This window comes from Natator depressus, chromosome 3 (assembly GCF_965152275.1).
Source record: "Natator depressus isolate rNatDep1 chromosome 3, rNatDep2.hap1, whole genome shotgun sequence".
Lineage (NCBI taxonomy): Eukaryota > Metazoa > Chordata > Testudines > Cheloniidae > Natator > Natator depressus.
Genome location: NC_134236.1, coordinates 2897806 through 2921417, shown reverse-complemented (window position 1 = coordinate 2921417; position 23612 = coordinate 2897806). Strand labels below are relative to the sequence as shown.

The 23612-nt window shown below is 57.9% G+C and overlaps 1 protein-coding gene across 2 annotated transcripts in view; it reads left to right on the top strand.

Moving 5' to 3' along the window:
- Nucleotides 1–12726: 12726 nt before the first annotated feature.
- The window catches only part of KIF3C (kinesin family member 3C), a 72533-nt gene continuing 61647 nt past the window's right edge, over nucleotides 12727–23612 (top strand). The window contains exon 1 of one of the 2 annotated variants that reach the window (XM_074947316.1): nucleotides 12727–14226. In XM_074947316.1, coding sequence (XP_074803417.1) covers nucleotides 12817–14226 — 1410 coding nt within the window. In that variant the 5' untranslated portion in view covers nucleotides 12727–12816. The remainder of the gene's footprint in view (nucleotides 14227–23612) is intronic. The other variant, XM_074947314.1, reaches the window with a different exon arrangement.

Sequence of the window (23612 nt, the reverse complement as noted above, 5' to 3'; positions counted from 1 at the left end):
CGCGCAGAGATTCCCTGATTGCCTCTCACCTAGGGGCCGCAGGGGCGCATCGGCGAGCTGGCACTCGCAGCTCCAGGCCCGGGGCGGGCACCGAGGCTTGGGGCCAGCGTCTGAGCCGTGGCGCAGAGACTTGCTGCAGGCCAGATGAAAAGAAGCACTGGGCCACATCCAGCCCACGGGCCTGCAGGGCCGCCCTTAGCCCGAAGCCCTGGGCTACAGCCCCTAAAGCCCCTGCATTAATCCGGGCCTGAGAATGTGGGGGCACCTGTCTGTTTTGTGACTGGTCCCCTCCGCTGCATCTCATGGCCTGCATCTGCCTCCTGTGGCCAAAATGGGAGTTGCATAGATGCCAGCTGCTGGAGCAGGTCAGTGTCCTGAGCTGGGTCCAGGCCTGGCCCCCAGCTGGAACGGAGGCCGGGGAGAATGCCTGTGCAGTGAGACTGAGAGATTCAAGCTCATTTCAAGCCTTTCTCACTGAATTCAAATGCTGCACACATGGTTGAACACCATCAATCCGGGCAGACGATCTAGTTTTGAACATCCCCTGCAGTGAAACAGGAAGGAATTGTTTCAGAATTTCCCACCTTTGTGGACTGCTAGTGAGGAGATTGCACATTTGCTGAACAGTTCCAAAACAAGTATTTGCCTCCTTGCATGATTCAGCACAGTCAACACCTACCAGGTTTAGTGTGTGGTTTCCACAGCTGGAGAACATACAGTTTGAATTATGCTCAAGCAGAACTGCTTGTCCACCTTGGTACTTCCCAGCCATATTAGATCCATTGTCATAGGCTTGACCAATGCAGACCTGAAAATCTAACTTAAGACCTTCTAGAGTTGCTAGTACTCGAGCAGCAATTTCTTTTCCAGTTTTTCTCATGACATTATCAAACAAAACAAACCTTTCTCCAACTGAAAATTTTGAGCTGTCTACAATCTTAACATATCGAATAACCATAGTAGTCTGTTCCTTGTGAGAGCAATCTGGAGTGGCATCAACGATGATTGAAAAATACTTGGCATTTCGAATCTCATCAAGAATTGTTGTTTGTACAAATGACCCACATAGCTCAATAAACTCGTTTTGTCTGCGTGTGGAGAGACAATGGACTTGCATGCGCTTTTGACTCTCTTGTGACGCTCGACCACGTTTAACATGCTCTGATAAAAGTGGGTCATGTTTGCTGAGGAGCTCAACTATGCCTAGAAAGTTTCCATTTGCACAATCACCAGTACATTGACTGGAACCAAAGAAAGCCAATCCCCGCTCAGAAAGAAAAAGGATGCGCTCAAGAAGTTTTTTCCAGTTAGTCGTTTCTGTAGAGAGTTCAGTCAAGAGTAAATTCTCAACTGAACTTTCAGCTGATGCTGCCCTACGGGCTGATTTCCATGCAACATAGTTTTCTTTGTGTGATGTTGAACTCTCATGGGATGGTATTCGGTCTTTCAACTTCCTCCAACCGCTGCTGGTGCTCCATCCTGATTAATCAGAGAGAACTGATTCATTTGCAGCACTTTTGTTCAGAATGAAGCAGGGTGCACAGTACAGAGATTGTTTAACAGCATAACCAGTCTCTTGTGCAGGTCTCACCATTTGGAAGAGTTTTTGTCAGCAGACGAGTAGGGAAAGCATGATTATCAGCATCTTGTGGAATGTTACTTGGAATTTCAAAACAACTAATTTGAAGAAAACATTGCATTTGGGCAGCATTGCTCTTGTCAATAATTCCAATGTCAGTCCCCGTCAAACCCGTAGTGCTCATGAATTGCTCTTGCTGTGTAAGATCTACATCTTCCTGTTGCTGTTGAGTTTTTTGACCGTACACAGGATCTTCTGCTGCATCTGTTACTGCTGGCACATCTCCTTCTTGACTGCTGTCCTCGTGTTCAGGTATTGGCATTGAAATATCACCTGTTGCAGTTGCCGAGTTTTCATTGTCTGTAGCAGTGTTTGTTGGGTAAGGTGCGTTTTCCAGTGGTTTGAGAAATGAAGTTATTGGCTTTGAGCTCTTAGCTGCTGCTTCACTCAGTTGTTTTCGCCGTCTCTTGCTTGCACCACTTTCAAATCTCTTCTTCATAGTGATCTATCTGGTCAATATGTAGCCTATCCACACTTGAAATATTCTTCTGTAAATAAGTAGCTTATCTACACTTGAAATCTTCTACTGTAAACATGTACACAAATGCTGAATGGTACACAAATACTGAAAAGACTTAAAGCGAAGGACTACTAATTAAGAACACAAAATGAAACAGTCAGACAGGTTATTATCCTTCTCACTGAATGAAAACTCAAGCACGCAAGGTATAATAGAAAAGGCTGAGATTAAGACAAAGGGATGACATATATATAGTGAACACAGACAGAGGGATAATGTCCAAACATTTCAAACGTGTCCTCACGAAACTCACTGTACAAGATTGTCCTCATAAATTTTCACCTTGAGTCTGGGCTTATAGACTACAAAAGCCTAGGATGATGGCCAAGCTACCAAGCTAGGGCCCAACCAACCAACCAGTCACCACTTTTAGCTACCATATGAAGATACTAATGAGGAATTCTCACACATAAATAATTCCTTAGTCAACTAGATGTAAAACTATATGGACACTAAAATGTAACAATTCTCTACCTTTCAACATGCACTTGATCCAGCACCAGCCACTAGCAGTGGTTTGTTTATATAATCAGCTGATCTGAGAGGACACGGTCTAATCTCGTGCCATCAGAACCGATATATTTGTATTAATATTTATGAACATGTTAAACTCTTTAATATGACAAAATCTATATCAGTTAACAACAAAAATTATGTCTTTTACCAAATCACGTCTCTTATTTGCTTAAATTTGCAGCTCTAAGCTGAGAGAGTGTGTCACATTTTGGTCCGATTGGAATGAGCATAAAAACAAGTTGCGAAACTTATCAAATGCCAAAAAATTAACAAGTGTCTAAATTTGAGGCCCCCTTTGAGCTTGAGGCCCAGGCCAAATGGCCTTCCTGGCCCCCCCCACCGCGATTGGCCCTGCCACTAATGTATCCTGGTGGCAGGGATGCCCCGGCTCCCAGGGGAAGCCCGCTGAAGAAGGGGGCAAGGGAGAATGACCCCAAGACCTCACAGGGGCTGGGAGTTGGCTTCCTGGTATGGCCGCACGCCAGGGGTGGAGTGACGAGGGAGGGCAGGGCTGGAAGGAATACAACACCTGTGCCTGGACAGGCCGGACTCACAGGCCATTTGTCACAGGGCTGGGCTGGGCCCCTGGCTGGGAGGTCCTGGTTTGGTTCTGGTTCCCTTGCTGTGACAGTTCTGCTCCAAGGGACGGTTCTGCTCTCAGGCCTGGTTTAATTCCTGTTGCTGAGCCAGCCACTCTGCTCCACCGGCTGGAAGCTCCATACACCGAGTGTGTGTGTCACCATCTCCTGCTCAGGACCGGCTCTAGGCACCAGCAAGGCAGACACGTGCTTGGGGTGGCACAAATCCAGGGGCAGCGTTCCGGCCCCCCTTTTTGTTTGATTGTTTGTTTCTGCTTGGGCAGTTGCGCTCTCGGAGCTGGGGTGGCAAATTTTTTGCTTGCGGTGGCAAAAAACCTCGAGCAGGCCCTGCTCCTGCTGCCCTATGCCTGGCAGCGTCTCCGCCAGCACTGAGGCTGTATGTGCGTCACGGCCAGTCGGCCACCACGTGGCACTTCAGGACTTCCTACGACCTCCTGGTCTTTGCCACCCTGTCCCGCCCTGCGCTAGATTCCCGCAGGAATGTTTATAAACAAGACGCTGCTGGCACGAGGGAGGCAAACTGCACACGGTCCCTTGCATTGTGGGATATGCCCTCCTTGCTCTGTGGATGGAGACAGGGGTGCTCATCTCTTGCGGGCATTTCTGATCGGTTGCTTTAACTGAGTGAGACCTAGTGAGTGAATGTTCTGTGCCGCCTGGCTCCAGTTCCGGAAGGGCTGGGGGATGTCGATGGAAGCCTGGAACCAGCCGGCGTGTGTAACTTTCCTGGCTCCCCAGGCTCAGTGCTACGCCCCAGCTTTTAAACAGTCTGTTGGAGGAGCCCTGCCAGTGTGTCAGACCCGCAAAGGGTCTCCCTCTTCCTTCAGGGTCAGCCACGCTGCCTCGACGCCTCCTCGACTGAGCCTCTGGATTCCAGCCCTCCTGTTTCACACCTGGAGCTCTGCTCAGCCAGACTCCCAGCCAGAGACTTGTCCGCTCTTCAGGGACTCCCGCTCCCCAGCCAGGACTGGCAGGGTCTGGGACACCCAGCCAGCGTTTTCAAACCACAGTGGGATCTGTTCGTTTATTGGCACACGGCACTGGAAGTCCTTAGGTTAACATAGAGAAATAAAGGTTAAAGCATTGTCCATTCTGGTCAGCCCAGAGCAATTCATCAGCCAGGCTTTTAGTGACCTTCATTTTCAGGCTCTGTCTCTCTCTGCCCTCCTTAGCCAGCCCCGGCAGAGAGCGCTCCAGGCTTCCCAGAGCCTGCACTTAACCTCTGCTCCACACATCTGGCCTTTGTTCTCAGGCAGGGCCATGCTGAGTTCACCACCCCCTCTGGCCAGAGCTTTGTCTCTCTGGACCCTTGATCTTGGTCGCTTTCAGCCCCTTCCTTAATGACTCGATTCATTCCACGCAGCCAGGGAGGTCACACACACATACCCCCACTCCCTGTCTCCTGTGCTGTCCGAGGAGCCGTGTTAAACCTTTTGCTCACACTAGGTAGCAATGCAAAGTATGGGGGAAACTGAGGCACACATAGGATTCATAAAAGTATTACAAAAAATTCCCACTTCATCACAGTAACACTGCCTGCTACTGAGAGCAACCAGAACTGCTCCCCTGTCCCTCCCGGCTAACAGCTAAGGCAAGTACTCACTTTAGAGCAGGAGTGTGCACGGTCCATCCCGGCACCTGCACATGACTGGCAGCAGACCCACACGGCTTGTGTTCCCCACTGGCCACACGTACGGCACAATATTCCCTGTCTCTCGCTCTTTCTAGAGACCCCAACTCTGCACCGCACCGTCAGATTTCACGTTCCCAACACCCCTGCTCCGTCCCAAGGCCCCACTCCTGCTTTGGCCTCTTCCCGCCCCCGCTATGCCCCCTCCCCCAAGGCTCCCCTGCGCCCGCCCACCACTCGCTCCTCTCCGTCCCCTCTCCCCGAGGCTCCCCCACGGCCGCCATCTGTCCCCTCCCCTGAGGGCCCCCAGCCTGCCACTCGCTCCCTTCTGCCCCCTCCTGCCTTAGGGGCGAGGGACAGGTGGAGGGGGCAGAGGGGAGCACATGGTGGGGGAAGAGGCAGAGTGGGGACGGGGCCTCGGAGCGGCGCATGGGCAGAGCCCTGGTCCATGGGCACTGAGCACCCCCTATTGTTTTCCCCATGGGTGCTTGAGCCCCAGGGCACCCACACAGTCGGCGCTCAAGGCCCAGGCTGGATCTGCTTGGCCCTCCCTCCAGGGCTAGGGCGGGAGGCGCTGGAGAGTGACGGCCCCTGCTTGCCCGCAGAACGGGGGCAGCGGGGGCAGCCCCTGGGCAAACGAATCCCCTCCTCCATCTCTCACTGCCAACATGCCCCGGCCCGGGAGGTCCCCTGGGAACGGCAGGGAGACCCCGCAGGCAGCGACAATCCTCACTGAGGGACCAGCACCCATTGGCCGAGCTCTGCCCCTCGGCTGGCTTCAGCAGTGGAGGCCCCTGGTGCTTCTGCAGCCTCCAAGCACCTTCCCATCGTTAGCTAATTAGCACAAACAACCCCCCTGCTGAGAACGGGGCCGGGGAGTCCCCATTTTCCAGCTGGGGCCCAGGGAGGTGAGTGACCTGCCCAAGGCCCCCCAAGGAGCAGGCCCAGGACCTGAACTCAGATGTTCCTGGTCCCCCAGTCCCATGTTCAGAGCAGCCACCCCCGGGATGAGGGTGGCCAGGCCTAGTGGTTGGAGCAGGGGTCAGGCGACAAGAGCCGGAGCCAGGGTCAGGAAGCCAGTAGGGAAGCAGGCCTCGAGTAGACTGAGCAGGGCAGGAGGAAGGGTGGGGACAAGGCAGGACCAGGCCTGGAGCAAGGCTGGTTACAAGGCAGGCCGGGGAGCGATCACTGAGCCTCAGGCATGTGTGTTGAGCAGCCAGAGCTCAGCTGTTGGACTTAGGAGCAGGCTGGCTGGCTTCCTTGGTCCGCCAGGTGGAGGGGTCAATCGGGCGGCCCTGCCGCGGCTCAGCTGTGTGCAGAGACTGGGCAGGCGCGGCCACAAGTCCTCAGTCCTGACACAAGCAAGCCAGCCAGCTGCTCCAGCGGTGGGGAGCCCGGCCTAGTGGGCTGAGCAGTGGACCAGGAGCCAGGACTCCTGATGTCTAATCATGGCTCTTCCCCTTATTCCCCATGTGACCTTGGGGAACAAACTGCTTCCCCCTCTCTATGCTCTAGTCATCCCCATGCAAAACGGGGGCTGGTGATCCTGCCCCTTCCCCCGGGGCACCTGGGGGCTGGGCTGTGCCAAGCCATCCATGGGTTTATTGCATGAGTGGGGTCACGTGACCTGGGGGGCAGGTGAGAGTGGCGCCTGGAAGGGCAACACTGCTGGAGCTGGTCCTCTCCCCCGCCTCCCCTTGCACGCCCTTTCTTGGCCACCATCCCGCGAGCCCTTTCTCCCAGTGCTGGGGCTCCTCCTTTCCAGCCCATCCCCTCCACCCAGGCTGTGTCGCCTCTCCGTTATTCAGCGCCCGAATCCTTCTCCGCGCTGCTGGATCCTGGGGGCAGTGAAACAGTTCAGTGGTGGTCCCTGCCCGCCACTGCCCCCCTGCACAGCTGGAGCACACGAAGGACATGCCAGTGCAGGCCAAGCGCCTTCCGCCCGAGAGACTCCAGCCGGTTCCCTGGGGCCCGGACCCGGTGAGGCAGAAGGGTCCCACACGGCAGCCAAGGTTCTAGCCCCGACCCCAGTGAGGGGGCTGCTCCATGCACAATTCTCCTGGAGGCTTACGGCTGGGATTAAATGAGCAAGCCGGCGCGTATGCCAAATAATGACGCTTACTTAATTAATTAAGGGATAATCTCTAATTCTTGGGAGTGGGCGGCTGCTGAGACTTGATTAACCACAGGCCGTTGAATCCACCTCCCGAGCCATTCACTGTGTGCCCCACAAAGCAACCGACGTTATTCCTACTAGGCACCGAACCGGGATGCGTGTGTGAAAGCAGAGCTCCGTCTCCTGGGCCCACCCGGCTTTCCATGGGCTGCGCTGCCTCCGAGACGTCCCGCCAGGGGCAGGGCCAGGCAGATCCGCGAGTTGGGGGTGGGTTTTAAAGTAAATAATTGCTCTGGGGCACAGCCTGTTCGGAAAAGGGGAGAAGCGATTGGACAGAGCTGTGTGCTGTCAGTAAGGGTTGCCCTTGGATTGGCTGGGGGGCTCCTTTTGTTGTGGAGTTAATCGTTAAAAGTGGATAACTGGGAGGGTGGGGCTAACCGTCTGATGGGATGACAGGGAGGTTTCCTGAACACCTTCACAGCTCCACCCTCCGGGACGACAGCCGTTGGGCCCATTCATTCTGTGACTTTTTATCCAGGGCAATCCCAGCACATTGGGACTGCCCCATGACAAGGAGGAGAGGCGTTGAGTTCCAAGTCCCTGTTACGTGCCTCCTCTCCTGGATGGTACGTGTTTACAGCCTGTCATGACCCAGTGAATAGTCTGGGGTGGAGGCCCTGGGATGGTTTCCGTCAGGTCCTGCTCCCCCCGGGCTGGGTTGGGTGCTGCTCAGCACCCACCCCACAGTGGTGGCTCCTGCAGCTCCTGTGCTGTGGGGCTGTCTGGGCTTGGCTCTCGGCTCTGGGTGTTGCAACCTCCAAGGTTGCAGCACCGCTCAGTTTGCACCCCCCCCCCCGACTGGGCCAAATCGGTGTGAGTGGAGCTGTGACCTGGCTCGTGGGCTGGAAGTGCCACTCACTGAAATTTGGCCTACCAGCACTCCCGTCGTCATGACGGCTGGGCCAAACCCGAGTGGCGCTGGGAGCCCAGAGCTTGCAGAGCCCGGAGGCGAGCCCAGGAGCCGCAGGAGCTGGGGGCCATGGGCAGCAGGTACCGTTGGCTGGGGAAGGCTGTGCCCACGCTCCGCCCCAGGCTCCCCCCTTCCCACCTGCACTGCGTGCAGCAGTGCGGCTCCAGTCCCCCTGTGCAGTGACCCCGGCTTGGGCTGGGGCCGCGCTGCCCGCCCTCCTGGTGCTCCGGAGCTGGAGGCGGGGGCTAGCCTGGGGCTGTGGTGTGGGGCTCTGGGCTCGGGGGGGGTGCATGGAAGGGGCAGAGCTTTGGGTGGAAGGGGGGCTAGCCTCCCCCAGCCTGCAATTCATGCGCTGCCTATGCTGGGGACCCAGTTTGGGGTCCTGACCCACAGGTTGAGAAACCCTAGATTAGATGACTTAAAAGGCTGCAGTGATTCTCTGGGTGTTTCCTCTTTGCAGCTGCTGGCAGGGATAGAACCCACAACCTTCTGCTCCAAAACATAGAGGGCTGTGCTAAAGAAGGGTCTCAGCTGATGGCGACAGCGCTGGGGTGTATAGCCACTTTGTGACTCATCCCCAGGAGGGAGGGAGATGCTGCCCTGCACACCTGAGACACAGAGGGCCGGCCGAGTCGGGACTTTCCGGGTCTTTTCCAGCTCTCCAGTCAAGGCCTTGAACGGAAGGTGCTGTGGACATTTCCGTGAAGCAGGGGTACGAACGTGATTGTTGCTGCGGTGCAGGGCTGCCTGGGGACCTTGCTGTGTGAGTTCGGCTGGTCTCGCTGCCTGTTTGAAATTACTGCCTCTGTTTAGCATTTTGGGAGGCAGGTTCACACCTTTAGGCGTGGGCCCCTTAGAAATGAAAGTGCATAGTAACAAATGAATTCTGTTCTGCTGTTCACCATGGCCCCCTGGAACTTCACGGGTACAGGGGCGACAGAGTGCCTAAGCTTTGGAAGAAAGGAAGATCTCCCTTAGCTGTGTACCATACCGAGCCTGCGACTCACAGCGGAGCAGTTCGGAATCTGTCCAGAACGGGGCTCTGGGGCACCCACAGAATCTACCCCACAATTCGTTTAGGCGTTTCATTATTATCTGCCTGTAAATTCTGAATTTCTTCTCCCAGCAGCATACGACCAGGAGTATTCTCCTTCATATGTGGAGGTAAATTCATGGGCATCTCCATTTGTGTTCACTCCCAGCTCACTCTGTTACCCGTCATCATAATGCGATTCTCTCTGCCTGGTGCTTAATTAACACTGGCCACAGGGAAGTGCTCATGAGGCAGGGGGACGCTGTCCCATTCCACCCATTCTCACACCGCTGGGAGACGGCTACGTAGTCAGAGGCTGCTGTCACCATGACAGTCTGACTGGCCTTGTGCCACTTAGTGGCAAAGGGGAGGTCGTAGGTGGCCAGAGACAGGTTACAAGACTGATTGCAGTGTCCTAATGTGATAGCTGTCACGTGGGGTGCGCCTGGGGCTCAAACCAGAGTCTAACGCATCCACCTCTACAGCCTGAGCTAATGTTCAAAGGAGGGGGGCGTAAGGGACTCATCTCCACCGCGTATGGGGCACAGCAGGGGACGTGCAGTGGGCTACACTATCAGCGGAGAAACTTCAAAACGAGGAGTTCTTTGGACTCTCTTCACCCAGAGTACACACAACCTGCAGCCAGGTTCTCTCCAGGTCCAGTAAGCCCACAAGAGCCCATGTGGCGATAATCCTTCCTGGTTTCACATGATAACCCTTCAGGAGGGGTAGCCTCCTGGAGCAGACGGGCCTGCAGGTGGTATTTGGCCAGGTAATGGATAGCCGTGGAGGACAGGCAAGCGACATATCTGAGCAGGAAATGCAGCAGGATACAGTGGTGCCACCTCCAGGAGAGGCAGACACTTAGGGCTGAATTCTGCTCTCAGTCCCACTGGTATGTAGCCAGAGTAACTCCACTGAAATCAGAGATACTCTGCATTAACACCGAATCTAGCCTACGATCTCCATATTACCCAAAGCTGGTAACTAACGAACAGCAAAGCCACTCAGAGAGTCCATGCACCTGCCCGTAAACATGCTCTGATCACCTGGCCAGCTGCTGTGTGGAGATTTGCATAGCAGGGTACATGGGCCTAGTGGGGGATAAGTCACCGTTGGACAATTGTACCTGGTGGCACCCAGACCAGCAAGGCCTTGGTGCAGGGCTGGAGGGACCCACCTCCATGGAGAAGCGGTGGGAGAGACCAGCAGCGGAGGGTTGGGTTGCTGGATGGCCCCCTTCCGCTATTGGCTGCATTCCATGGGCTGGCTCGTCCGGAGGGGCAGGGAGAAGGCAGACAAAGAGGGCTCCCCCCCTGAGCTGGGGTGAGGAGCAGGGTCACCTTCTGGCTGCAGAGGCATTCCAAGACTAGAACAGGGTTCAAACAAGAACTAGATAAATTCATGGAGGACAGGTCCATCAGTGGCTATTAGCCAGGCTGGGCAGGAATGGTGTCCCTAGCTTCTGTTTGCCGGAAGCTGGGAATGGGCGACAGGGGATGGATCATTTGACGATTCCCTGTTCTGTTCATTCCCTCTGGGGCACCTGGCACAGGCCCTGGGTAGCCCCCATCAGCTCCTGCCTACCCCCCGGTGCCTCCTGCCCGCCGGTGGCCCGGCAGATCAGCGCCTCCCCACTCCCTCCCGCCCGCCACAGACAGCTGTTTCATGGGGTGCAGGGAGGCTGGGAGGGAGGGGGGAGGAGCAGGGATGCAGCGTGCTGGGGGGGGGGAGGGCGGAACTGGGCAGCAAGAGGCGGGGCGGAGGTGGGGCCTTGGGGGAAGCGGTGGAGTGGGGCCAGGGCCTGGGGCAGAGCCAAGGGTTGAGCACCCTCTGGCAGTTTGAAAAGTCGGCGCTGGGGGCACATGGCATGGGCCACTGTGGGAAGACAGGACACAGGGCTAGATGGACCTTTGGTCTGACCCAGCCTGGCCGCTCTGATGTAACCCTTCTCGCAGGCATTGCCACAGCAGCAAGGGCTGGGTTCAAATGTCGAGGGCTAACAAACATCGCCTGCTTGGGCTGGGCTGGGCCATCCCCAAAACAGCACAAGCCCCCCGCAAATTTCTGGGGAAACAAAACACCATCCCTGGGTGCCCTTCCCAGTCTATGCTTCCCTGTCCCCATGCACCAACTGTGGGTATAAAACCAGGGGAAACTAATTGGGGACAAGGAAAACCAGCATCAGCTTGGGAAACCCCAGCAACAATCTATATAAATAAATCAGTACAACACTCCTGTCCCCCTACCTTTGGCTGGAGTCTTTTAATTCAGTTCCTCGCCCGCCAAGGTGAAAATCTGATCAGCAGGCCCTTGAACCTCTCCATTTGCCCTTCACTACACCCCACAGTGCTCAGGGGTCGGTGCCAGTGATGGTATGATCCCAGAGCTTGGGAGTGCACTCGGATGGGCCCGTCTGCAGCCACTACCTGTGATTTAAGGACTGAGCTTCCCAGACAGACCATCTGGGGGGAGGCACTTATGGTTATGCACGGCCAGTTGGCAGGTAACTGGGCACAGAATAAAGCGGGGCTCTTGCCCTGAGGGATCTGTGAACAGCTCCATGCCACCTAACCCGGCCGTAGAGATTTCCGTGGGATTGGTGCTGGGCAGGGGGCCCCTTGCCAGCGTTCCCACAGCTCTGCTGCTCACCCTCATGGTCCTGGCATCGCCTCTGCGCCCTCACCTCTAGTGTCTTTGCAAAGTCTTCAGTGGAAGAGGCTCAGTGGCCCGCGGGACCCTTGAGTGGAGTCCTTGCGCCCTTCCCGTCCCTCTCTCCCCGGTTCGGGCCCCCGTCCCACCAGTTTGCAGTTTGTGCGTGGTCTGACTGAGGCGCTGGGTCTCCAGCGGGTGCGAGTAGTGAGCTCCCCGCCCTAGCGGGCCAGGCACAGGGCCTGGGGACTGGAGCATGGTGCAAATGGCAGGTCGGGCAGCCTCAGGTAGAGCAGAGGAGAGATGCCAGCCCCAGGTGACCCCTCCCCTCGGCCCAGGACACTGTCTGTCTGCCCTGGGTGGGCCCGGCGAGGGTAACCGCTGGCCCCCTTCCAAGGGAGCGATGCCCGGGTGTGAGCCCCCCCAGAGCGGCTCCCAGTCCCAGCGGCTGCCACCACTGAAACCAGCCGCGTTTGCCCCAGTGAGACCCCCCCAGCCGCCTCCCTCCAGGAGCCGGATGCTTCCAGCCCCGACAGGCCCCCGGGCCCCAGCACGGGCGGGCCAGGAGCCAGGCACGGCGGCAGGACTACAGCTCCCAGCAGGCGGGGGGGCGGGTGTCTCTCCCCGCCAGCAAATCAGCGGCCCGGCGCCCCCCCCGCCGCCGCCGCCCGCCCCCGAGTCCCTGCGCTGGCCGCGCACACGCAGCGGCTGCGCTGCAATGAATGAGCCGCCGGCGCAGGGGCGGGCGAGGCGTTCCCGGCCCCGGAGCCCGAGCCCCAGCCCCAGCCCCAGCCCGCCCGCGCCGCTGCCCGCCCGGCTGCCCGGCCCCTCCCGCGAGCGAGGCGGCGGCGGCGCCCCGGCTTGACTCGCCCCGCGTCTCCGCCTGCGGCCCCTCCGCGTTCCCCGGCCCGCGGGCGGCCCGGGATGACCCGCCTTGCGGGGGCTGCGGCGCAGCCGGGGAGGCTGCCGGGGGCCGGCGCCGAGTGACAGCCCCGCTGCGGAGAGACGGGGGGGACGCCGGGGCAAGTACCTGCCGCGTCCCCCGCAGCCGCCGCCGCCGCCTCCCCCGCCCGGGGGGGGACACCCACAAAGCCGCCCCTGCGCCCCAGCCCACTGACCCGAGAGCGGCGAGGGGCTCACGATGGCCAGCAGACCCAAGACCAGCGAGGCCTTGAAGGTGGTGGCCCGATGCCGGCCCATGAACAGGAAGGAGGAGGCGGCCGGGTACGAGAGGATCTTGGAGATGGATGTGAAGCTGGGGCAAGTGACCCTCCGGAACCCCAAGGCCGCCCCCGGGGAGCTGGCGAAGACCTTCACTTTCGACGCCGTGTACGACGCCAGCTCCAAGCAGGCGGACCTGTACGACGAGACGGTCAGGCCCCTGATAGACTCTGTCCTGCAAGGGTTCAACGGGACCATCTTCGCCTACGGCCAGACGGGCACCGGGAAGACCTACACTATGCAAGGGGCCTGGACGGACTCAGAGAAGAGAGGGATCGTCCCCAATTCCTTTGAGCATGTCTTCACCCACATCTCCCGGTCCCAGAACCAGCAGTACCTGGTGAGGGCCTCCTACCTGGAGATCTACCAAGAGGAGATCCGAGACCTCCTGGCGAAGGACCAGAACAAGAAGCTGGAGCTGAAGGAGAACCCTGAGACGGGAGTTTACATCAAAGACCTCTCCTCATTCGTGACGAAGAACGTCAAGGAGATCGAGCATGTCATGAACCTGGGCAACCAGACCCGATCGGTGGCCAGCACCAACATGAATGAATACAGCTCCCGCTCCCACGCCATCTTTGTGATCACAGTGGAGTGCAGCGAGACCGGCCTGGATGGAGAGGACCACATCCGGGTGGGCAAGCTCAACCTGGTGGACTTGGCTGGCAGTGAGCGCCAGAGCAAAATGGGGGGGCCAGGGGAGAGGCCTAAGGAGGCTTCCAAGATTAACCTCTCCCTCTCAGCTCTGGGCAACGTCATCTCTGCCTTGGTCGATGGCAAAAGCACTCACATCCCCTACAGAGACTCCAAGCTGACCCGCCTCCTGCAGGACTCCTTGGGTGGCAATGCCAAGACCATCATGGTGGCCACCTTAGGCCCAGCCTCTCACAGCTACGAGGAGAGCTTGTCCACCCTCAGGTTTGCCAACAGGGCGAAGAATATCAAGAATAAGCCGAGGGTCAACGAGGACCCGAAGGACACCCTGCTGCGGGAGTTTCAGGAGGAGATCATACGGCTGAAAGCCCAGCTGGAGAAGCGAGGGATGCTGAGCAAGAAGAGGAGGAGAAACAGCCGAAGGAAGAAGGTGGTGGATGGAGAGGGCAACACAGAGGCCGAAGGGGAGGAGGACAATGACGATGGCCTGGAGAAGAACATGGAGAATTACTTGAAGGAACAGAAGGAGAGGCTGGAAGAGGAAAAGGCGGCCATTCAAGATGACCACAGCCTGGTGAGTGAGGAGAAGCAGAAGCTGCTGGAGGAGAAGGAGAAGATGATAGAGGATCTGAGGAAGGAGCAAGAAGCCACCGAGTTACTGGCCATTAGGTACAAGGTAAGTGTCTCTGTGCTTACTGCACCACCAGGGGTTTGCATGACCAGGCTGGGATAGGGTCCCGTTTCACTAGCCGTCCTGGTGCACTGCCTCCTACAGGCCCACGCTGGGTAGTGCACCCGCAGCACTGCACTGCGGGAGCATGTCTGTTTATGTGCTGCCCTGCCATAGATTCCCTTAGAGTATCCTGGCTATTGGCTGCCAGGCCCTACCTGACTCACTTGCCTTTTGCTGGGAGGGGCCGGGGGGAGGGGAGAGCAGTCTGGCAGTGACTGCCTATCCGTGGGGTGGGTTCGGCATCCTCAGCTAAGTCCCTGCCACATGACAAAGCTGTTTGCAGTGGTTGTCTGCTCCAGTGATACTGCGAATTCATACCCTGGACCTGGTGACCTCCCAGATACGCGCTGGCCCGCAGAGCCTGGGGGACAGTGACAACCAATTGGAGCCCACGGTTCCAAATGTCTCCCTATTGTCTTCCGTCCGTCCTTTCAGCAGATCCGTGACTGGTCTGCGAGCAAGGAGATGCAGGCCAATCGCAGCAGCATGCCTCTTCAGGGCACCAGCGTCCCACCCCTGCTGGAGCCTAGAAACCCCAGTGGTTCTCCACACATCATATCCCCCCCCTCTAGTTACCCCCTGCTTGACCTCCCCTCGCCCACAGATCGGAGCAGTCAGGAAGTGGGAGCGGGTTTCATTGGACTCAGGGTTGGCTCCTGTGCTGCTGCTGAGCTGAGACCGTGCGATGCTCTGTTTGAAAGCAAAACCTACAGTCCCTGTATGGGAGCCCGAGGCTGGGCCAGCTTGTGGCTCAGTCGCTGGGACAGTGTCTCTGGGGTGTGGCTCATGGTCTGACATACAGTGCTCACCCCCCAGGGCATGCAGCACTTTGCAGAGCCCTGGAGAGCACCTTGGAGGGACCTACCCCAGGTCTGTGCTTTCAAAGCTTACTATAGCTAGCACATTCCAGCCTGAGCTCTCACATCACTGCCAAGGGGGCACCATACCATCGCCTCCAGCTGGGGAAACTGAGGCACATACTTCCCCAAGGTCACACAGCAAGTCTGCTGTAGAGCTGGGGAAAGAACCCAGGAGTCCTGATGTTTGGAGAGCGGCACGCCAGTTTGCCTGAGTGCCACTCCACCCGGCAAGGGCTTTGCCACCCAACCCCAACCCACCCCCCCAAATGTCTGGGATGGAGACCCCTGCAGGCCCTGGGCTGTCAGTGCAGGTCCCTACAGGCTGCCCCTTCCCCTGCTGCCTCTGGGGGATGGAGGACATTATTGTAGCTGGTTTCTCCGGCCCCCTTGCTGTGTGTTTCTGTTATCGCCTCTCCTGAGCGTGGAAGAGACGGTGGGGCACGTTTGGGGGCTGGAACAGGGTTAAGGATCAGTGTGTTTCCTGCCGGGATAATGACCTATGTGCTGGAGGAGGCTGATGGGGTTCGTGAAGTCCTGGCAGCCCAGTGTAGCAGACTTGAATGTTAGGTGTGGTCTCTTTGGAGGAGCTGCTGCTTTCCCTCTGGGTTCCGGGGTGTATTTGGGCAGGAGTCCTGAAGGCCACAGCCACCAAGCCCCCACGTGGGAAGCTTGGGCTGAAATCAGCAAAAATCCTTGATGCAGAGAAACATTCCTCTTAGGGCCAGTCCCAGAATCCTGCAGGGCCCGGTGGGTTTACAGAGTGGTGCTGTATTGGGCATTGGGCACCCTGGTCAGGGCTCCTGCTGAGGGTCCAGGTGTGGCAGCAGGTCAGTACAGCACCAAGGGACCCAAGTACAGTGATGGGTCAGTGGTCTCCAGAACCCAGCTGGGGCAAAGAGTCAGTGCTGTGGATGGAGCTCTGGATTAATGCTGCAACCAGGCGCACACTTAGAAAAGCAGCTCTCTACCACCCTCCCGCCCCGCGGGACTTCTGCCTGCTCTGGGTCCTTATTCTCTATCTGGGCAGGAGCAGCCTGGCCACGCTGCCCAAGGCAAGGACCATTGCACAGAGCAATGCCCTCTTCCTGGGTGCTGGGTCCAGGTCTGATCAATAGTAAGGGTGTCGGCTGATCACCATAGCAGACAAGAAGGAATCACCCCTCCAATGGGCAGTCTTGCCCAGTTAGCATGGGACATTATGAGAGGCTGCTCCAAAGCGTCATGTTGCAGCTGCTGCCAGAGGCAAGAGACTAGACTGAGAAGACCACTGGTCGGGCATTTCCTGTGTTCCACCGTAATCCTGTGTGAGAGGAGGGGGCGCTGATCAGGGCTGAGGTGCATTGGCAGAGCAGCTGTGTGTTGAGGGGGGAGGATCCCAGGCCTGAAACAGTGGAAAGGGCTGCAGGGAGTGAGCCCTAGACTGGAGGAGCAGAGGTAGCTATGGGCTGGCTTTGAGATGCATCAGCAGATTGTAGGAGGAGGCGTGGAACACAGGGCTGAACTAGCAGGAGAGAGGGGCACTGCCAGATCTGCTGAGGTCCCGGTCTGCACTTTGCCTGGGTCAAGCTCTGTTGGTTCTTAGGTGCCCAAGTTTTGGGACCCCAGGGGCCACGGGCTGCCTTTGATCTGCACACTAATGTGTCTGCAGCTTGAGCGCTTCCTCACAGAGGAGGCAAAGCTGCATATTGCGGGAGCTCACCGGAAGTAAACACAAAATCCCAAGTCATGGGGCTGGGCCTCTCACCTTCCAGATCCTGGGCAGACCAAGTGGGCAGGTGGCCAAGGGCTGTGTATTAATGGGAAAGATGCACCAAGCCTTGGGCCGGAGCTGTCCAAGCAGGAATTTGCTCAGAGGTTTCGGGGGACAGAATTCAGATGCTTTCATTTCAGAAGCATGAGTCTTTGAGCTGAAGGATCACCCGTTCTGTGAGCTACACCTGATTCCATCCAGGAGTAGGCAGAGGCATGCGAGCCCCCCCTCCCCTCCGGTGCCGTGCAATATTCTGCAGCACCCTTCAGACTGCACAGAGCGGTAGGGGTTCCCCGCAGATTGGTCCAGGCTGTCTGAACAGGGCACTGGCCATCCTTTGCCTCCAGCTCCTGGTCTCCACAAATCCTCCTGGAAACGTCCCTCCCTCTCGACCCTTGGGTCTGCCATTGTGTGCCAGAGGGTGGCAGCCTCTCTGCATCCCATTCTTGCGTGCCGTGACTCTGCCAGCCTCTTCTGCGCTGGGGGAAGCTTTGGTTTTGCTCTGCTTTCCCTTGCTCAGCCCCAGGCCCTTTGTTCTCCTGATAATGGCTGTTAACACCCCTGTGGTTTTGGAGCTATGCAGTGCAGACCGGCCCTGCATTCTGCCCTCTGTGCTGTGCCGGGCCGCTGGCAGTCTCTCTCTTGGAGTGGGCCCCATTTTGGCATCAGACCCATTTCCACACTGGTATCTCTGGTGTATGCTGATGGCTGTTTGTTAACTAGCTCCCTGCCCCCTTACCCCCCCATCACATTTTCCCTCTCCCCACATCACCTTGCCGACTGTGCATGGTCTGGTCCCAGGCCTGCAGGCCTGGCTTAGTTAATGTTCCAGTTATCTCAGTGGGAGGGAGGCTGGTGGCAGGATGCAGCCCCGACTGGGGGGATTCTCCGCCATCTTGCCCAGCCGTTGGTGTCTCGGTCATTGTGCGTACCGGGTGTCATCCTGCTTTGGGCTGGAGGCTGCACCGCTGTTGTGTGGTGCCCTTGGCCTGGCCTCTGCTACTACTCGCCCACTTCCCACCTGCTCTCATTCTGGGGGAGCGGCTCCTCCTTGTCTCTAGGAGGCAGACAGGGGCAGTCTGGTTTACACACGCTGCCCACGCAGCAGGATTTTCCAGTTCCAGCGCAGAAGCCAGCCATGAATCAGGGGCTTGGACGCAGCTTCCAGGGGTGGCCAGGGTGAAGCTTGCAGGGGAGAGGGGCTCCAGCCTCTTGGATGGGTGAGGCTGGCACTGCCGGGAGAGTAGCTCTTAGCTTTATGTGCATTGGGCTGGAGTGCCGGGTGTGGCACTAGGAGCCTATGTGAGTCTGTGGAGAAGGCCTGCCATCCGTCCCAGTGATTGCTCCCCCCGTTCCATAGGGCTGACCCCCGCTGTGCTCGCACCGACAGACCGCCCCCCCGCCCACCGGGAGCTAGGTCCTGCAGCCGAGTCTCACAGGGCTAAACCCCAGCAGCTCAAGTTCCCAGAGGACCAGGGGCTGGGCGAGTGTCTGCAGCTCGAGTGTTCTTTGGTTCGCGTGGTGCCCTGTGAGGCCATCCCCTTTCGCGGGGACGTGAACTGTGCCATGTGGCAGCCTGGCGCTAGGACTCACGGAGGTGGAACTGCCAACCTCCCCTGCTGGGCTCTCCGAAATGTGCTCTGCAGATCAGTGGCTACTGCCCTCCCCCATGAGCGCCTGCTGGTGGTTCAGGGACACTCCAGGCTCCCCCTCTGGACTGTAATGCTGAGCCTCCGTGCAGGGCACCAGCCTCCCATGCATCCCGCTGTGACCGCCATGCAGCATCGGCTGCTCTCAGCCCTGTGGCAGGGAGAGCTGTGCCAGCCCCGGAGCAGTTAACGCTAGAGCCAAGGGTCTGGAGCAGGCTCTGTGGCAGGTTTGCAGCACCAGTGAAGGGGAGGCCGCGGGCGCTGGCTGGTGCAGCTGAGGTCATAGGGGGCATTAAGAGAAGGGGATGGCCCAGTGCTTTGGGGGGTGGAAGCTCCTTCCTGCCTAGCCAGTCTCAGGTTCCCCTTCCACTCTACCTTGTTGGCTACTGTGCCCTTGGCTGCGTTTACTTCCTCTGGGGATGTCAGCGCCTCTCTGAACGTGGCTCTTGAGTAGGGTAACTGCTGGGGTGTCTGGCCCAGGGTCACCCTGTGTCCTCTAACTGCTAAGAAATGAGAGAGGCAGGGACAGAGGTGCGCTAGATATGCATCTCCCTCCCCTTCGTACCAGCTTCCTCTCCTGATGCAGGACGTGGGCCAGCAGGGCACCAGCTCTTGTTTGCACATCTATTATATCTGATTATTTGTACTGTGATAGTGTCCAGGGGCCCAAATCCTAGCCCAGGGCCCCACTGTGCTAGGCACTGTGTAAACACCGAACAAGAAGACAGTCCCTGCCCCAAAGAGCTTACAGGTGAGATGAGACACCAGCCGGATTCAGGCAGGCTGCCGGGGGAGCACAAGGAAATGAGAAGACAGAGGAGAGGACAGGAAGCAATGGGCTTAAATTGCAGCAAGGGCGGTTTAGGTCGGACATTAGGAAAAACTTCCTACCTGTCAGGGTGGTGAAGCCCTGGAATAAATTGCCGAGGGAGGTTGTGGAATCTCCACCACTGGAGATTTTGAAGAGCAGGTTGGACAAACACCTGTCAGGGAGGGTCTAGATCACACTTAGTCCTGCCAGGAATGCGGGGGCCTGGACTAGTGACCTCTTGAGGTCCCTTCCCGTCCTGTGACCTGAACAGCATGCTAGGCTGTGGTGTCAGCACACCAGCTGCCAGACCATTGTCAAGTGTCTGTGGGCCCCGCAGCAGAGACGAGTTGTGCGGAGGGGTTTTGACGGAGGATAATGGAGTCGTTGTGTGGAACTTTACAGGAAGGGCCTCCCGTGGGAGGGACAGCCTGGGAGAAAGCATGAAGGGGCATGCTGGGAAATGAAATGAGTGGGGGCCGGGGAGCTGGTGCCGGGGGCCGAGCAGAGATGGAAGATGGTAGATGGGTGGGGCTAGGCCGTGAGGGGCCTTGGAAGTGAAGGAACAAGTTTGGTGTGATGGAGAAAGGGATTCCTGTCAGCTTAGAGCGTCTTCATTAAAGTGCCACAGAAGCTGGGCCGATGCAGCGTTTCAAGTGTGGACGTGCCCTGAGACACGCCCTGGATGTGAAGACCTGCAGCGAGATCCAGTTCAAAGGTGATGCCCAGGTTATGGGCCGGAGTGACAGGAAGGGTAGTGGTGTTGCCAACAGCGATGGATAAACCAGGGATGGGTGAGTGCTTGGGGGGCAAAGATTAGGAACTTTGTTTTAGCCGTGTGGAGCTTGAGCTACTGGCTGGACGTCCATGAGGAGATGTTGGAGAGGCAGGCCGAGATTTCAGTTTGGACAGAGAGATGGGTCCGGGCGGGTGGGGTAGATCTGTGAGCTGCTGGCATAGAGGCAACTGCAGAAGTGGTGCTTGCAAATGAACCTGCTCAGAGACAAGCTGCTGAGGGTCCTCCCATCCCCATCACAGGGGTCCCTCTGGGCCTAGGCATCTATGCATCCCCAGTCTCCTCTGAGGTCACAGGGGCATCCTTTCCCAGCCATAACTCCAGGCAGCCACTTCCCGACTCCACAGGTCACTCTGGTGTGGAGCAGGCCAGGTGTCTAGTTTTCTCAATAACTGACAGGCCTTAAAGTGGAAGTCCCCAATCTGTGGGGCGCGCCGCCCTAGCAGGGCAAAGAGGAATGTTTTTGGGGGGGTGGCTGGGGCCCAGGCCAGCCCCCATAGAGGGCGAAGAGGGAGTGCCACCCAGCTCCACTCCTGGCCCCAGCCCTGTGCTTGGGGTCCTGGCTGCTGACCCCGCTCCCGGGGCTCTGCTCCCAGCTGCAGCTGCCAGCCCTGTGCCTGGGGATCCGGCTGCTGACCCCACTCCTGGAGCTCTACTTCTGGCCGTGGCTGCAGGCCCTGAACCTGGGGCACCAGCTGCTGGCCTCAGCCCCCGGTGGAAGCTCCGTTCCTGCCCCCACCTCCAGCGAGGGCCCCAGCGTCGGCCTGCTTACCCCTCTCCGCTTCCCCCCTCGCAGAGCCATGGCCTCACTCCTGGCCCTGGCTCTGGGGGCAGGGGGAGGGCACGGAGAGGGGTAAGCGGGACGCAAGTTAAAAAGTTTGGGGACCACTGCCTTAAAGGGACAGCATGGCCTCCGACCATGCCAGTTCCCCAACTCCTCCATTACCTGGGGAGTGTTTATTTGACCCTCCTTGGCCTCATGCAAGCAGGCGAGATGAGATTTTTAGGAGCCATCGGGCTGCCCCCAGCACATGTTACAGTGGCCTCTAGAGACCTCCGGCTGGCAGCAGGGCAGTGGGTGCACACAGACGCCGGGGGGGGGATTTGGGAGGAGGGGTGAGGCGGGGGTCATGGAATGTGGCGTTGCCGTGAATGGGGCCCTGTGTCTGGCACATTCACTCACTCATTTAACAAGCATAATGCCCATTAGCGAGCGTTTCACCGCACGCAGCCAATGGGGAGGACGTGCTCCGGGCATAAAGGGGGCTGTTGTGCTCGGCAGAGAGCTGCACGCATGCGCAGGCGTGAACAGACACACACAGGGACGCGCTCTCCGTCACGCCCCCCCTCCCCGACTCCCTCCCTCAGGTCAGGTTGCTCACACATTTCCCCGCACCGGGGGAGCAGAAGTGAAGGCCACACTCACACCAAAGGTGATGCCGGTCCCTGAGCATTGGCCCATCCCCGCACTCAGCCACTCCAATGCATGTAGCTCTCCCTAAGATGCTCCTTTTCCAGTCAGCAGTGCCACGCCCCAGGGCATAGTGCCATCCCCTGTTGGAAGAGAAGGCAATGACCATCCCGCATCTCTTCCTGCTTTCAGTAGGACACCCTTGTGATGTCTCAGGGGCCCGCCTGGCTGGCAGCCCCTTGGCATAGCCTCAGTTTGATTTTGGGGTGCATATGAGGGCTCTGCTCCTTGGGCAGAAGCTGGCACAGCCCACGGGATGTGGGGAGGGGAATTCAGCCTATGGCCTTCAATGACCACAATTGGTCAGGACCTTCACAGGCAGCACTGCGTCCCCTAGCACTGTGCTGGGACGTTAGTTCATGGCTGACTCAGGGGAGACGATGCCATCTACTCAGCCACGTGCAGGGCAGGGGGGATCTCTGACCAGGCCAGACCCTGCTTTGCAACCAGTCTGGCGCTTTGCAAAGCTCAGGGCTTGCTGGGAAACGAGGGGTTTTGATTCCCAGGACTATCCCATCGTCTAGGGGGACATGTTGAAAGACTCTCTTGGACCCCAGTTATGGCTCTGGGTGGCTGCACTCCCCTGGACCCAGAGCTCCGTGTCTGACCTGATCTGCTCTGGGTAGGGGGAGGAGGAACGAGCACTGGCTGCAGCCTCTGGAGTCCATGGATCCAGACTGCTGCTGCATGATAGGAGTGTAACTTTCTGAAAGCCTCAAGTCCGAGGTCAAGAAAAACCATCCCTTCCTAGCGTACCTGTGCTTCACCCCTTTGTTACACCGGGTCGCAAGGAAATTGAACCTTTCTGCAAAAATGGAGCAAATGGAGGCACATGGGTAGCTCAGCATGGGTGGGAACCAGGCAGAGAACAGGGCTCGGCTCCAGTGCGCCCCAGTTTTCTTGGTACAGAGAGCGAAGTCCTTCCCAGTGACCTATTTGGCTGGCCCAGAGGCACGGGAGACCATGAGACATTCCAAGGGGAGCACGAAAGGAGACTGAATGTTGTTCGACCCTGCAGTTCTGAGATGTCAAAAATACTGTAGTCCATGCAAGGATGTCACTTGGGAACAGCTCATTGCCACGGTCTGGCTGGCCCCTTGAAGGGAGTCAGGCCTCGTTCTCCTAGGAGGGCCTTCTTTATTGAGAACAAGCCCTGCCCAGCCCACCTGGAAGTAATCAACTGCCTTAGTGGCTAATTGGCAGCTGAATAGTTAACGGCACCTGGACTTGATAAAAGGCTACCAGAACGCAGGTGGAAAAAGGCGCCCCTAGAGCGAGGAAGCTCCTAAGGAGAAGTAAACCCAGGGAAAGGAACTTAAGGGGGAGCCCTGCCAGGAGGGGCTTGAGGGGACTCTGCATCAGCCACAGCCTGCCGGGAAGCAGCACATGGAGCCAGAACCTCCAGGGAGCAAGCACGGGAAGGAGTCACTCTGTGTGAAAGGGACCTGGAGGCAGCGAAAGATAGGAAGTGGCCCCGGGAAGGAGCAGCGAGTCTGAGGAAGCAGCCCTTAGCTGCTTAATACAGGGCCCCAGAAACCCAAGTAGGGGGACGGCTGACCTGGGTTCCCCTGCCAGCCACCGAGGAATGGGGCAACAAGAACGGTGGAGTCCAGAATGAGGCTGAAAGCCAGGAATAAAGTTTATTAATAGTTGCAAAGGCCAGAAGGGGGCATTGCAATTGTCTGGTCTGACCTCCTATACAGCACCGGCCAGAGAACTGCTCGATCATTAGACTTCTGTTTGGTTGGACCCTTTATTACCATGGAAGGGGATGGGATTGGCCAGAGGGCTGAGCTGTTAGACTGGGCAAACCACCACAGGCTCAGAGGGGCCACACGGGGCCATGCAGGCTACTGAGTGACACCCCTCCGCACACGTGTTCTTTATATTGTCAACCTTTTTCTTTCTGAGGCCCCCCTCAACGTGCTATAAAACCGCCACGGCCCACCTGTGCCACAATAACTGGTTTTCTGCATATAAAAGCCAGGGCTGGCA